The sequence below is a fragment of the Abramis brama genome (assembly GCF_963993115.1).
Source record: "Abramis brama genome assembly, chromosome: 11".
NCBI lineage: Eukaryota > Metazoa > Chordata > Actinopteri > Cypriniformes > Leuciscidae > Abramis > Abramis brama.
This window is the reverse complement of record NC_139973.1, coordinates 24,986,418-25,002,701: the sequence shown is the minus strand read 5'-3', so window position 1 is coordinate 25,002,701 and position 16,284 is coordinate 24,986,418. Positions and strand designations below refer to the sequence as shown.

Genomic DNA, 16,284 nt, shown 5'->3' with positions numbered 1-16,284 from the left:
CTTTAAACACCTTAAAATGCACATATGTAGGTCCGAGAAATCCAAATTTTCTCGGGGGAGCATGCCCCCGAACCCCCCTAACTACCTCATACGCATGACTGTGTAGTAATGTGGGCTGGTGTGGCTACAGTGCCAGGGATGAATTTTTGAGCCACTTTGCCCCTGCATATATACAATATACATTATTCTCTGCAAATCATTATTACCCCCCTGATGTTTCGGGCTCATCCCCTGATGATTTTTAAACCTAGAAACACCCCTGCAAATGCATATACAATATTTGTAACTTAAATAAGTAATAATCAAATAAAGAGACAATATATTAACATTTTAAAAGTCTTACAGTTACAACTGGCCCTTTGAGGGCAGCCATAATGCTGAAGTGGCCCTCAGTGAAAATGAGTTTGACACCCCTGATATAGAGTCTCAGTCTACATTACATTATCACTGGTGTTTATGATTTATATAAGTATTCCTATGACGTAAAATCCATATAGCCAATAATATGTACTGTATAAATTAAAATGAATATTTCAAAAGTATATTTTACATTACACTATAGTATAGGAAAATTACAATACTTTTGTCCTAATTTCTTCACTTGCAAGAAATAAACCCTTGAGCTTTTATTTTGGAGAAAATGAGCAAAGTGCACACTTTTCTCTAAATCACGCAGCACAAACAGAATGCCTATATAGGCTACTTAATTAAAGTCTTGTGCTGTTTTATAAAGGCACAAAGCCATATCACGATTTCGATTTTAGTTTCGTTGACAAAATATAACGCTAGAGACCTTTATGTTAGGCTATAAATTTTACATCTCATGTGTTGGGAAAAGGGAGAAGAGCGAGTTCGGCAAAAGGCGGATTCAAAAGCTACTTTCAAGCACCTCACGCCTTACGACCTATGCCACTGTAGATATTTAGTGGTGGGCGTCTTTTTGCCAAAAAGACAGGCACTTAGTGCAAATATACGCTCCATTTAGTCAGGGGGCCAAAACTGATATTAAAACTTTGTTGGACACTTTTTGGTACAAGTATACAACCTATCCAGTATTAATATTTAACCCCTCAACATGTGTTCTAGCCAGGTTGTCAGCTTAGAAAATGTTTTTTTGTCCATTTTAACACTATATTCTTAAAAGTGGTAAAAGCGGATTTTTTTCCCAAAGTGCTTCCATTTTCTTCCATGTTACCTATTGTAATTTTGGGCAAATGTGCAATATAATCCAACTTATGTGCAAGCATGATCATTAAAAAAATAATAATCAATAAATACCACAAGAGTATCACACCACAAGGGTCACTGTTGTGTCAGCACAGCTGTGATTTGGCAGCAGATTGAGGCAGCAGATCCAGAGAAGATGATCACAGCAGGTGTCAACAGTACAGTGTGAACAAAACTTTATAAAGGAGTGAATCACACAATCACACAACAGATTAACTTGATCTATTGAGCATACCTCGGTTGTGGTTATTTCAGTCAAATTTGCTCTTCTATCAGCTTGAATCAGTCGGCCCATTCTCCTCTGACCTCTAGCATCAACAAGGCATTTTCGCCCACAGGACTGCCGCATACTGGATGTTTTTCCCTTTTCACACCATTCTTTGTAAACCCTAGAAATGGTTGTGCGTGAAAATCCCAGTAACTGAGCAGATTGTGAAATACTCAGACCGGCCCGTCTGGCACCAACAACCATACCACACTCAAAATTGCTTAAATCACCTTTCTTTCCCATTCTGACATTCAGTTTGGAGTTCAGGAGATTGTCTTGACCAGGACCACACCCCTAAATGCATTGAAGCAACTGCCATGTGATTGGTTGATTAGATAATTGCATTAATGAGAAATTGAACAGGTGTTCCTAATAATCCTTTAGGTGAGTGTATAGCTAGGCTAATTTACTTTCATAATTACTAGCTTACTTACTAATAAGTAAATTAAGTTTTGTGCAGATGTGTAATGGAAATATTATGTTTTTAATTTATTTGCTGCACAGCAGCCTATTTTACAGTCTGCTATAGCTAAAAGTGTTAATAAGTTTGTTAGATAGCAAAGCCCTCAGCTTATGTCAGAGGACATTGTAGTGATCCACTCAGAAACCAATCAGACTAGTGTAGTGAAAAATTTCTTTGCCTTCAGATGAGATAACATGGATCCAGAGGGAGCTGTAAGCCTAGCGTCCAAAGAAAAACAAATAGGAAGAGATAATGATTGGGAAAAATGTCAAGTCAAGTCAAGTCATCTTCATTTATATAGCGCTTTTAACAATGTAGATTGTTTCAAAGCAGCTTTACAGAGATAAACGTATAATTTAAGGTAAGATTGTTTTGGCTTTATAGATGTTCTTTAATAAAGTTATTTTCCAGCTAAAGTTAGTTTTGATTGATTCGCTTCCGTCGCAACGATCATTTGTTATTAAATTAGGGGCCGCCAAGACGACACCATTCTCTCTACACAAACTTTAAACGCGATCCTGTGAGAAAAGCTGATGGCGTTCACATGCGCATTAAGAATTGGTTCTATAGTTATGTGCGTTTGAATATATGTGTGCAGGTTTGTAATTCCCTACAAACCAAGCCTAAACAAATTACTGGTGTTTCCTTATAGTTTTGATTAAGAATTTTATTTTATTTTATCAATTCGGGGTAGATACGCAAATTGAGTTTTCCCGACGATGCTTTATCTGTAGGGTGGTAAAGGGATCCTCCATAGGGAGAGACTAGTTGGCACTTCAGCACTGCGTTGTCATCCGGTCCAGGCAAAGGTCCTTCGTCAGATCTGGATACGGCCTGGATCCGGCAGGCTGCGGGAGGAAGACACTAAAATTAGCGTAGATGCCATTCTTCTCATGATGTAACAAGTACATCAGGATTTATGGGAAGTGTTCCCGGTTCCATCTGACCTAATCTATGCAGCCTAACATTGAATTATAGAAGTCTGTAATGTATTATGTGAATGCTATGTCAAAGAGATGTGTCTTTAATCTAGCTTTGAACTGACAGAGTGTGTCTGCTTCCCGGACAATGTTAGGAAGATTGTTCCAAAGTTTTGGTGCTAAATAGGAAAAGGATCTACCGCCAGCAGTCGATTTTGATAGGTATTATCAACTGGCCGGAATTTTGAGATCGCAATAGACGTGAAGGACTATAATGCGTTAAGAGCTCGCTCAAGTACTGCGGAGCTAAACCATTTAGTGCTTTGTAAGTAATCAGCAATGTTTTAAAATGTATGCAATGTTTAATAGGGAGCCAATGCAGTGTTGACAGAACCGGGCTAATATGGTCATACTTCCTGGTTCTGGTAAGAACTCGAGCTGCTGCGTTTTGAACTAGCTGTAGTTTGTTTATTAAGCGTGCAGGGCAACCACCCAGTAGAGCATTACAATAATCTAGCCTTGATGTCATGAAAGCATGAACTAATTGTTCCGCATTTGTCAATGAGAGCATATGGCGTAATTTAGATATATTTTTAAGATGGAAAAATACGGTTTTACAGATACTAGACACGTGACTTTCAAATGAAAGATTGGTATCAAAGAGCACACCCAGGTTCCTAACCGACGACGAAGACTTAACAGAGCAGCCATCAAGTGTTAGACAGTATTCTAGGTTATTACGTGAGGAAGTTTTTTGTCCAATAATTAGAATCTCTGTTTTTTCAGAATTTAGAAGTAGGAAATTATGAGTCATCCAATTTTTTATATCAGCTATGCATTCTGTAATGTTTCATTTGTCAAGACAAATATGGAAAATACAGCCAAGATAAAGCCCTTTGATTGAAGTGATTTTTCAGGAAGTGGTGTCTTTGTGCTCTTTCTGGAAATTATTGTAGTATAATACTGTGCAATATTTTTACAATATAATAGACACACACCATTATTTGCATTGTGCTTAGCTTGACCTTGCTTATTCAATCCATTCAGTCTCAAATGGATGAGACTGACAACCTGAGAGCCAACCTCTGCCAACCTGAGAGCCACTGCTTTGATGGGGAAAAACATACCTTTGCCATACGACTATTACATAGTTATTACTACTAACTAGTTACTAACCCCTAACCCTAAAGAGGTGAGAGAGCAGTTTTGTTAGGATGGAATAGTGATATGTGAATTAAATATAATTTGTGTTACAACCTGGTACACTAATTAAGTCAAATAGCACCATAGACCATCATCTACAGTTCAAAATTTCCGCCTTGACATTAAAGTATTATAACTTGTGCAGCATTGCACTGTCTCTCCCTACAAGCTTTAAACTTGGCTTGACTCATTCCCATAGATATGGGTACTGATTGATAGAGGTTTTGGGATACTAGGTTATGTTTCCAAGCTGATATTCACTTTGAAAACTGGTTCTCTTTAGGCGGAGATAGTTTTTTTCATGTTCTAGTTCTGTTGTCTCTTACACTGTACAATAAATGTTTCATTTCACTGACACTTCAGCAGACATCCCATGAGTGTTGGCTTTCATTTGATACCATTTTTATGAATATGGTCCTTGTGGTTGTGGAGATATTCAACATTTACTGTTGGCATGTCGTGTTGAGCAGGAAACCAAAAAATTGGCCTGAAATTGCTTGTACAAGTCACACAAAAAAAAATTCAGCTTGACAACCACCCTAATATCTTACCTATGGGTGTCTTCTAACTAAAAAAATAGGGTGACAGCTTGTACCAAAACATGTCCGCAAAAGTCTTAACGGAAGCCCTTTTCAGAATTGGCACCCTGACTAATTATCAGAAATGTAAAAAAAGAAGGATTTTTCTTCCACTCGCTTGGGCGAGAAAAAAATCTCTTGGTGTGGTGGGGGCTCTCACTGGCGCCCCCCAGCTGTTTGCGCCCTAGGCGACCGCCTAGTTTGCCTATGCCTAGAAACGGCCCTGCTCCAGTTAATCACATTTTCACCTGAAAATTGCTCCGTCCTAATGCGGAAATTTAGGTGAAACAATCCATGCTGCGTAAACATTTATGTAAGTAAATACATAACTGTGCAAAAGTCTTAGGCATGTTAGTATTTTCTCCCAAAAAAATGGTGGGAGATTTGCTGTAGTGTGTCAGAAGGAAATATCAGTTTACATTTTCAAACATTCCTTTTTCCATTAATTGTAATAATCCAGTGAGATTTTTGTATGCACAAGGAGTCTGACAACAGCTGGTATGCTCCACACCGAGATCTGATCTCACCATCAAGTCTGTGATTACATGAAGAAACTGAGACAGAATAAATCCAGAATTCATGTAATCACAGACAGACTTGATGATGCGTACAGTACGCTATATGTGTACTGTAGTTTTGAAATGTGGTTTAAATATATCCACATATATCCATTGAATAGAATTAGCCGTAGGTATAATACGTGATTATATTATACATACTATAATACATAATGTATTTATGTCTTTATATGATTCTCCTACCCATTGTCTGCCTATTACACTACCAATCACTGTGTGCAATTTATAAGAGCACGCTCATAAAAAGTGACATCTTCTATAGAAACGAGGTCAACACAGCATTATTCTTATATTAAAGGGTTAGTTCACCCAAAAATGAAAATTCTGTCAGTAATTACTAACCCTCATGTTGTTCCAACCCCGTAAGTCTGAAAGGTAAACCATTCATTTTGCGGCATTGGTAAGGCACTTTTACGTTTTCTCGTGGTTTCTCACGATTCGGACATCCAGGAAATGCACACTTTAAAACCATTTTAAACACCACATCGAGACCCATCTCAAATAAACATTGTCATACTCATCTTCTCAGTTCTCGCGCATGCGTCGTGGCGCTCTCGTGAACTCACGTCAGAGGCCCACACAGAAGAAAATGAATAGTTGAATAAAGTTAATTTTTCGTTTGTTTTTTTGCACATAAAAAGTATTCTCGTCTCTTGATAAACTTAAGGTTGAGCCACTGTAGTCACTTGGACTATTTTAACAATGTTTTTACTAACTTTTCTGGACCGGCAGAATGAAATTGCCTAGAAGCCTATGAAGGAGTCAGACAGCTCTCAGATTTCATCAAAAATATCTTAATTTGTGTTCCGAAGATAAACGAAAGTCTTACGGGGTTGGAATAACATGAGGGTGAGTAATTACTGACAGAATTTTCATTTTTGGGTGAACTAACCCTTTAAGAGTTTTTTGGTAAAACTTTTGCAAATACTTATTTTAAGCTAAAACTCCTAGCTTGGAAGGACTCCTAGTGGGTAGATAAAATTGCTTGAGAATTCTACCCCTGAAGTTGCTAACTGCAGTAATTTAATAATGATCATCTGATTAGTCATTATCACGTTGTCTCTAATCACTTTAGGTCTTTTTAAATGGTCTGATATTAAAAATCAGATAACAAGTACCACAGTAACTGATTACTCTCTTCCAAACATCCTGTTTAATCTAAATCAGATTCCTTTGGATGTTGAAATGTTTCAAAATTCATAACACTTGTAAATCAAGATCCCAGTGTGGCATATTTATTAGTAGGCAGGTTATTTAACAACTGTAGTACATCATTGTTTGGAAACAAAGTTTTTATTGAAAAATTTAAAAGGTCTGTAATTACTATACCTTTAGTTGTATTTTAACTTTATTTTAACAATCTTTACCATGAAAATAGCCATGGAAGCCAACAAACAAACCTCCTCTGCAAAAACTGGCTCCAGCACAAGAGCCATCACTATTTTTGTCAAATTTGAAACGTCGTGTTTTTTTTTGTTTTTTGTTTTTTACCAAAGAGCCATTTTTTCATTTTTGGTTAATGCATTTTTCCAAAAGAGCCACAGTAAAACATATATATATATATATATATATATATATATATATATATATATATATATATATATATATATATATATATATATATATATAATATTATTATAAAAATCCAATAAAATGTCAATAATAGTAATTATTAAGTCCATAGAGAACTAAAAATAACACATATGCAATAAATAAGCAATTTAGTATTCATTGTGGAGGGCTTTTATTGTGAGGTTTAATTACCAACTGAGGAGCATAAATCATCTTCTTGTGTGTGTAAGAGAACGCACATTGCTTACATCCATGTTTACGTGAATACTTGACTTGGCATTTGATCTTGGCATTTTGATATATTTCTATGTCAATGTATATATTTTCTATTATCAATGTAAAGCTGCTTTGGAACAATCTGCATTGTTAAAAGCGCTATATAAATGAAGATGACTTGACTTGACTATGTATTTGGCCATTTAGGCGCACAGCTGAAGACAAAGGCTACTATGCTTGTCTGTCTGTGTTCTGAGTGCAGGGTAGGGTTGCACCTGACATTTGTAAGTTCTTTCTTTAATTGGAACGTAAAGTCCACACTAGAGGCTTAGTAACTACTAGCTAGTTTGTACTTTGTAAGTTGTAAGTTTGTAAGTTGTACTTTATTCTGTTGCACCATTTGTTAGAAAGGCAGAACGTAGCTAGTAGGTTGTAAACTCTCCATAAAGTAGGCTAATGCATAGTCGCATAATATGACGTTTACCCTCGATGATCCAATAGCAGCCTTCAAATACGTGAGCAGAAGTTGTTTAAATGTTGGGAATTTGTTTATCCATCTAACTTCTTTTGCCTCACTTAACTAACAGTAAAAATAAGTTTCCATTAAATGCGATACATAATCATGAATAACATGTGTTTTTTTTTATGTAAATAACATTCAGAAACTGTTTTGAAATGAAATTAATAAGGATAAATAATTAATGATACAAAAAAACATAAGCAATAACATTTATTGATTATGACTGATTTTATTTGACATGCACAACACGGAACGATGGGACAGATGCACACAGCGGCACGCTGTAGGAAGGGTTCGTGTTGATGAGCCGCTAACAAAGTAATCTTTTCACATAATGTTTTCGCTCATAATAATGCTGATATTTACACTCACTTACATTTTAAATGTCTAAAGAATTGAAGTCTGTCAGGTAAAAGAAGATTTTATTGATGCAGTTCAATCTGTCTGCTATTTTATTCCAACCGTTACTCCTGATTGTAGGCTTCCGTAAATATTTAGTTTATACATAGTTACACTTCAACTAAGTTTAATGGCGCAACGCAAAAATATTTAGTAGTGCGTAAGTTGTATCTTAGTGCCCATTTGCGCCAAAACTAGGCTAAGTTGAAACTTACGCACAGCTGGTGCAACCGGCCCCTGGAGCTGTAGGTACCACAGAAACGTAAGTGGTTTGCAGTTGATTGCTGTCGTGACTTGTGACACTCGCGATTCGCAAACAGCACTGAACTGGCACTTTGGCCGGTACATCTTGAATATTATTATTATCATCAACTTTTTATTAACTTCAGTAGGCTGTACAACAAAGGAATTGTAATTGGCTGCTTTTTCTGCAGAGAGGATCTCTGTTGATGTGTCAATTTTTTTATCGATCGTTTGTTGGTAGAGGGCGAGAGACCTGGCGAGCCATAGATTCCTGACCGCTGGTCAAGGGAGTAGTACTGTAGTCCTTCTTTAAATTTGACTTTTTTCATTTGTAGTGATAACTTGGTTGTGTGTGATTTGTCCAAATCTATAGTAGAAACAAAAATGTATTTAATTAAGCAAACCTATGAAAATGGCAAAACTGCAGTGTTTGCTTTGTTGCTTGCGTTAAGATCTAGATTTCTAGATCAATGTTTACATTTATCTCAGAATGTGCTTAAGTTAGTAACATGTGGTTTATAGAGATGTGGCCCTAAAGAAAAATACGCAGATCTTAAAATCTGAGTGCAACACAAAGGACATTACTCTAAAGGGGTTGGGTCCGCTCTCACATGCAATGTAATCTCATTGACCTTACTCGCACTCCTGTCTGATACCTCACACCTTTGCGACAGAGCTCCTCCCTGAAGTGTGACAGGGGCATGGAATCCTGCTGCGAGTGTGTGAGTGTGATAATTTGAGAGAGAGAGAGAGAGAGAGCATGTTTTCTGTGTCACTCCTCTTCTCCTGGCCTTGCGGAAAGGTAAGATATCTCAGATTAGCCATCTGCCCAAGCAAGCCCTGACGTCATTCTAATCGGGTCACAACAAGTAGTCTCTGCAATTCAGTCATTATTGCATGCATTAGGGCTGCTATTTGCCAGTTCTGATAATCCATACTGCCAAACATGGAACACTCTTTGCCAAAACACTGCCAAACAGTCTTTGCTCTAGTAAATATTATACAAGCTTTGCAAATCTATGATCAAATCCAATCAGTTAGAAAGATAAAAGCCTTGGAGTCATAGTTATTATATAGCAGGTAGATACTTCCACTGTCTAAATTAACTGAGAGGATTTTTTTTTTAATTGCCTTTAATTTTTTTTTTAAGATAAGTGAGCCAATAATGGGCCAGTATGTCTATTCAAAATTATATTTTCTCATAATTTGTAGCAGATTCCTTTTTCAGCATTTCATTCTCATCATAGCAAATGGTTACATCAACTGATTGTTGAAAATGGCTAAATGGATTCATATTTGACCCTGTAGTGGCATGCATTAATTACAAAAAAAAGGCATGTCTGCGCTCGGATTCAGACCAGCTTTGTTTATCTGACTCACTGTTTATGCACCTGCTTGACACTCAGCGCTTTGTTTCTCTACCATTTGACATAATAACAAGGCTTTAATAGTGGTGAAACCATTGAAAATTTCTGAAACATTTCCATTAGCAAGATAACATCAGAGACTAAAGCTGCTGTGAGAATGTAACAGGAAGTCACCTTAATCATCTAAACATTGGTCTTTGAAGGGATAATTCACCCAAACATTAACATTGTGTTCATGTTGGTTGAAACCCATGGGTTTTTTTCGTTCCATGAAACACAAAAATAGTTATTAAGCATACTTTTCTCATCCATGCTTCTATTACAACAGAAATACAATTTTAGACTGATTAGACTCCTTAAATTACAGGCCTTTTTTTTTTTTTTAAGTTTTCCATTTGGGTTTTTAGAAGTGCTTAATGAGTTATTTTTAACTGTTGATTCAGGTAATAAAGATTTCTATTAGAAATCAGTGCCATTTCTCCCACCTTGAGCAGTATGTGGATATCCAAGGAACTGCTCTTTAATATGTTTTATTTTTAATTTCCATTTGCCTTCTGGTCCTCTCAACTGTGGGGTCCCTCAAGATTCTATTCTTAGTCCTATCTGGTTTTCTTTGTAGATACTACCCTTTGGGTCTATTTTTAAAAAGCATGGTGTGTATTTTCATCGTTACAATGATGACACACACATATATCTGCCATTTAAGAAAAAAAGAACAATGCTTTAGAGCCCTTGCTGAGAACAGTGTTTTTCAATGGTCTTAAGGACACGCAGCTCTGCACATTTTGTACAGTATATCTATCTTATCTGACACACTCAATTCAGTTCATGGAGCTCTCTCCTAACAAGCTGATGATCTGAATCAGGAGTGTTAAATAAGGCAGGCATGTTTTTGGATGTCTTTAAAATTTCTTAATGGAAGAAACCAAGATTGTTTGGGGCCACTGATGTCCCTAGTTCTTCAAATTTCAATCTAGACACTTTGGCTTGTTATAATAAACAGATGGTGAAGAAATTAGGTGTATTATTAAAACTTTTAAATATGACAGAATAAAAAATAAAAAAAATTGTTTGTTTGTTTTTAAATCTAGGCTTCTGGCCAAAGTCCCTTCCTTTGTTTTTGTTAAATCATGAAATTAGTTTGCACTGTCTTACCTCTCTGATATCAAGCCTAAAAAACAAACAAACATCTTTTATCTTTAGCTTTTAATTAAACTGATAGATCAAATGTTTATCCTTTTTTTATGATGTTGTATTCTGTTGAATTTTTTTGTTTTTGTTTGTGTTTATTGTTTATTTTGTTGTGAGTTTATTGTTGTGTAGCATATTGGTCAAAAGTCTTTTATTTAGAATTGTGCTTTATAAATAAATTGCCATATAATGGAAGAGGACGATGACCATGAATGTTAAAAACAAAAAAGAATTCTACAATGCAATCATATGGCTTGTGCACTATATACTGTTTTCTAAAACTATATAACATTGGGTAAGAAAAGTATGCCTATAGCTCTTTTGTTGTGTTCACCATGGCCCGGTTTCACAGACAAGGCTTAGATTAAGCCTGGAGTAGGCCATAGTTAAATTAGGACATTTAAGTTGCTTTTATAAATGTGCCTTAGTGTGCATCTTGAGACAAAACAATGGCACTGAATATTTTAAAATATGTCAGTGCAAGCTTTCAGTTAAAACAGCTCAGATATCCATTTTAGTTTGGGACTAGGCTTAAGCCTTATCCTTGAAACCAGGCACATATGTTTTAAGTATCTTTTCCACAGTTCTGTATGTTCAAACCACTCTCAATACTGTACATGCAAGTATCAGTGAAATCTGTGTGCAGTTTCTCCTCCTCTTTTGCCTTATATGGTGTTGAGTACACCAAGCTTTCAAAAGTATGCAAAGAAGATTAAAATTAAACAAAGAAGTTCTTGGATATTGTGAAGATGTTGAAAGAAAAATTTTCGGTGTGTACTGAAAATAAATTGTTTTTTTCTTCAAACAAATCTTTGTATGGTTTTAGAAGACGTGAAATAGCCTGAACATTATATTAAACATAAATAGCTGAAATCATTGAGGTTTTGGAATTTCATTTCTTTTATTCTTTTTTTAATTTTATTTTTTTTAATTATTCCTTTAAATGTTTGTTAAACATATATTTTATTTTATATATTTTACAATATATATATATATATATATATATATATATATATATATATATATATATATTATTATTATTATTATTATTATTATTATTATTATTATTATTGTCTTTAGAGAGTTCATTATAAGAGTTCATTGAAATGATGTCCCATTGAAATTTTATTGAAAGATTACAACATCACTAGCATCAAGTGCCTTGAAGGAATGCACTTTCACCCTTCATGATACTGACATGACTTAATCTTTCTCTTCTACTAGGTTGGTCCAGCAGGATCTCAGTTCGGTTTGTTAGCCTGTCTTTTTGTGGAGCTGTTCCAGGCCTGGCAGATGTTGGAAAAGCCATGGAAGGCTTTCCTGAAGCTATTTGGCATTGTTCTCTTCCTTTTCTTATGTGGCCTTCTGCCCTGGATTGACAACATTGCTCACATCTTTGGCTTCCTCGGTGGACTTCTGCTGTCCTTTACTTTCCTTCCGTATGTCGCATTTGGCACCTTAGACAAGTACCGCAAACGAGCTCTTATTTTATTGTCGTTGCTTATATATTTGGGGTTGGTGTCCTCACTTATTGTCTGGTTCTACATTTACCCCATAAACTGGCATTGGCTAGAGCATCTCACCTGCTTGCCCTTTACCAGCAAGTTTTGTGAACGCTATGACATTGATCATATGGTACACTAGCTTTGTTCTTGTGTAGACTAAAACTTTCTCCAAGGACTGCAAGGGAAAGGAAGCTGAATCCCAATAAATAAATAAAGAAATTGAGGAAGACAGTAAATAATGCCATATTAAATTTGGAGTTCAGCACCTTTGTAACCCCTAGAATGCACAGTGGTCCATGTTTTCCCAAAGCAGTTCTGAACATCTCTGATAGTGTGCAGGTAAACTATGATGTGTTGTTACTGAAGCCTGTATTGTACTCTTGCTATCCATTTATCTTAAAATATCTGACACTAAATGTCCATCCAAAGCTTTATACTCCCTTTTTAAATGTCCTTAAACTTAAAAAAAAAAAAAATGCAGCTGTTAACTTCACACTAACAATAACTTTAATATAAAATACCATTCACATAAAGGTTAATTTCCTGTTACTTTGGCTGTTTGTGTTTGCAGAAAGAACTGCAGAGCAATTAAATAAAAGCCAGAGTCATTTCACTGAACTGGCTATGAATAATAAGGTTTTATGTTGAAATCTTAGTGACATTCAAAATAATACTTTATTCTTCATTTGGTTTTTGTGCCTCTATAGACAACTGAAAACCTCTGTCTAGGCTAGTAACGTCTAGTTCCACATTTATGAACAGACTAGGGGTTTGAATGTTGAGAACTCCTGTACTTGTGTTCCTGGATTGCAAGCATACGTTTGAATTGAACAAGGGGAGCTGTTGTTGACAGCCAGCTATTCATGTTAATTGATGCACTGCATGCATTAAATCATGTGTGCATTCCCTTGGAACAGAATGTGTTGTTTTGGTCTTTTGTCTCCATTTATTGTAATTTCAAAGTTAAATTCAACTGTTGTTCTTTTTGATATTCAGTGCATCATTGTTTACTGAGGGCTGCACTTGTGCCTTAAAAGAAAACAGAAGTGACAATCTTACAGTCTGGAATTTTTTTATGTTGAAGGTATTTGTACACATGATTAGAGGTGGACCAAATAACTAGTGCTTCAAATAATACAAATAAATTTGAGAATGTTATTTCCTGTGAAACAAATGTTTATCTTTTTGTCTTTCACAATTTGTGAGAAAAAAAGTGCTTAAATGTGACTAATTCTCTGTGCCTTATTTAATAAATAAAAGCAATATTAAAACCAGAATCGTCATCCTGTGAACACTACAGAAATTTACACAATGACTTGGACTAATCTAAAAAGGGAAAAGAGCAAACGTTCTGAAAAATATATTCTTTTATTTATTTTTACTTACAAAATGTATACAAAATCATAGATGTCTTGATTCAAGACTGTGGAGGCATATGTGGTGGATTTCTACAGGGAAAGGCAATGGAAACCCGTCTTAAACATCTCAAATTGTCCGACACACATTTAGGTGATGATTTCTGTTTTGCAACACCTCTGTACATGGAACATTAACTCTTCAATCCTTTGCTTTGAAGCGAGTAAACAAGTAATTCTAATCAATAAATCAAATAGTTATGGTGCCTAACCAATAGTTTTTCACGTTTATGAGATGTATATTAAACGTTTGTCACATTGGCACTCACAGAAATACCAGCCAACACGTATGCTCTCTTGTGGCTTTTTTCATAAGAGATCACAGTGGAAAAGTGTTCAGTTGATGCTATTTTAATGCTTCCATTGAACAGACACACATCTAAAGCAGCCACAAGACACTGAACACAAAAAGTAGCCTTGACCTCCTATCTCACAACACAACAGACAAATCTGTCATGAATTTAAAAATGTGCATGAGTAATTAAGAAAATAAAATCTAGGGAAATGCATAATAACAAATACCATACAAAATGAACAATAATATAAACCTAGTCTATTAGATAACCTGACTTTGAGAAAAAAAATATCCAAGTTTGACTTGATGAATTCAAATAATGATAAATTTCAGCCATCACTGTTAGGTAAAAGGGTGGGATGCAGTTTGCAGTAATGTTTCCTTTTTCTATTTTTTCTTTCTTTTTTTAAATATTTCTAACCATTTTTGCTATACTCACCGAGTCTTACAAAAGTTGACACAAATAGCACTAGACCAAACCAAAAGCTGCTTCAACACACCCACTTGCTTCACTACTTTAGCCTTTTGGAGAACCAAAAAGCTACATGACTAGTGATCCCTTAACATCCACTGTTACGCCGCATGAATGCATGTCCCCGTATAGGATAATGCATCTCGGTGAAGGTAAGTGGCCCTACAGTGATTTCAGAAGGACCCTGCCCTTTAAAGCCAGACTTCTGGTAGAAGGGCACCAGGAAGTCCTCACACATGAGCACAGCACGGCGGACATATGGTAGACAGCGCAGATACTGCAAGTAACGCCACAGCAGGATTGATCCTTTTCCCTGCTGGCGGAAGGTCCGGTGGACTGCCAGCACATGGATGTGGACAGAAGTCCCATGAGGCTTATGAAGGGTCAATGCATCCTATTAAGAGAGACAACTAAAATAAATCATGTGCACCAATTACAAGAAACATAACTACATGTTAAGATTAAATAATAATGATACACTTTTTAAAATCATTCATTTCTGACCATAATGAATACATGATTTGAAGGTTAGATTACATTGGTAAGGCGGTCCTGGTCCCAGAGTGATCCAATGATAAAAGCAACAAGCCTCCCCTGTTCAAACCAGCCCAAAGAAAGCTCAGGACAGAGGGTGAGGAAGTGCCGGACCTCATCCAGATGAAGAGGACATTCCCCAGACACCGATATAAAAGCTGAGGGATAAAACGAGAAAATAACTTAAAAAAAAAAATATATATATATATATATATATATATATATATATATATATATATATATATATATATATATACCTCAATCATGTAGTAACCAAATGTAGGATATAGTATTTAATTAGCCTATATCAAAACGCATTTTATAAAATGTCATATTTAACTCAATACAAAAGTAATTATGGTTATAGACAATATAAACTTAACGGAATGGCAAAAAATAACAAATGAGCAAAGTAACGAAAAGCACTGTCCCCCAAATTAATGAAGAACACACTTTGATTGTTATAATAGGAGTGTTAGTTTTGTCTTACCCTCTCTCTCTATTTCGAACACACTGACGGCGTCCTCAGTGTTGAGCGAGCGGAACTCGCTGGCGGGGAGCGTGTGCCTGCGCTGGCGGCCAGGGGAGATCGGAGCTCTCATGTAGATAGGCTTCAAGAAAGGCAGTGCGCTCACTACTGACATTTCTGTTGCTTTTAAAAAATCTCTTTTGCCTTTTAAATAAATAATTAATATTCAAATGCCGTTTACAGGTGTTCGACTTCCAGGAGCTGTGTCAAAAGTGAATCATAGAGGCGTAGGCTACCATGAGCATTTATACCAATCCATCTGCTTAAGATCCATTAGTCACCCTAAGCCTTAAACCAGCCCCCTTTTCACCATTAATCACGTTTACTGAAACCGCGTGAGTGCATTTGATGGTAAATAGTCAGATATTGTTAAACTCATTGGAGATGGTTAGAAACATTTCCCCCCACCTATTAAACGAAAGTGGCAAACTATATCTGACATCTGATAAGAAAGTCTGGATTAAAGCAGTACGCCTACCTGTACACAAATCACCTTCACTCGGGCTGATGGATCAGTAGCCTACATTTCCGTGAAACAGCAAAGCTGGTGGATTAGAGTTATTTACAATAAAGACCGATAGTGACTGTACAGAGCCATAGCAAGCAATAGGCTATCAATCGAGCAAGTGTGAGCATTAGACTGATTCTGACATATGGCACGTAGGGACTAGCCTATATTCAGTAGCCTACAGCAGCACGGCTGTAAGTGATAGTATAGTACGATACACGTATTTGTATTGAACCGTTCGGTACGAGGCTTTCGGTTCGGTTGGACCATTTTTCCTGCCT

General features: G+C 36.1%; 2 protein-coding genes across 4 annotated transcripts in view; one reads left to right on the top strand and one right to left on the bottom strand.

Annotated features, from left to right (window-relative positions):
* The window catches only part of LOC311092555 (inactive rhomboid protein 2-like), a 288,243-nt gene extending 274,835 nt beyond the window's left edge, over positions 1–13,408 (top strand). For all 3 annotated transcript variants that reach the window (XM_084129367.1, XM_084129369.1, XM_084129368.1), the window contains one exon: positions 11,970–13,408. In XM_084129367.1, the coding sequence (XP_083985493.1) occupies positions 11,970–12,389 (420 nt within the window). In that variant the 3' untranslated portion in view covers positions 12,390–13,408. The remainder of the gene's footprint in view (positions 1–11,969) is intronic.
* A 191-nt stretch (positions 13,409–13,599) lies between these two features.
* On the bottom strand, positions 13,600–16,284 carry aanat1 (arylalkylamine N-acetyltransferase 1). Its single transcript, XM_084129372.1, has 3 exons — positions 15,457–16,284; positions 14,970–15,124; positions 13,600–14,826 (listed from the first exon to the last, which is right to left on the bottom strand). Exons 1-3 carry the CDS (start codon positions 15,608–15,610, stop codon positions 14,521–14,523), a joined length of 615 nt encoding a protein of 204 aa, XP_083985498.1. The 5' UTR covers positions 15,611–16,284; the 3' UTR covers positions 13,600–14,520.

Coding starts and splice junctions, on each gene's coding strand:
- aanat1 (XM_084129372.1), bottom strand. CDS start 15,610: ATGTCAGTAGTGAGCGCACTGCCTTTCTTGAAGCCTATCTACATGAGA. Junction 15,125..15,456: donor GTTCGAAATAGAGAGAGAGG/GTAAGACAAAAC, acceptor TTTATCCCTCAG/CTTTTATATCGGTGTCTGGG. Junction 14,827..14,969: donor ACCAGGACCGCCTTACCAAT/GTAATCTAACCT, acceptor CTCTCTTAATAG/GATGCATTGACCCTTCATAA.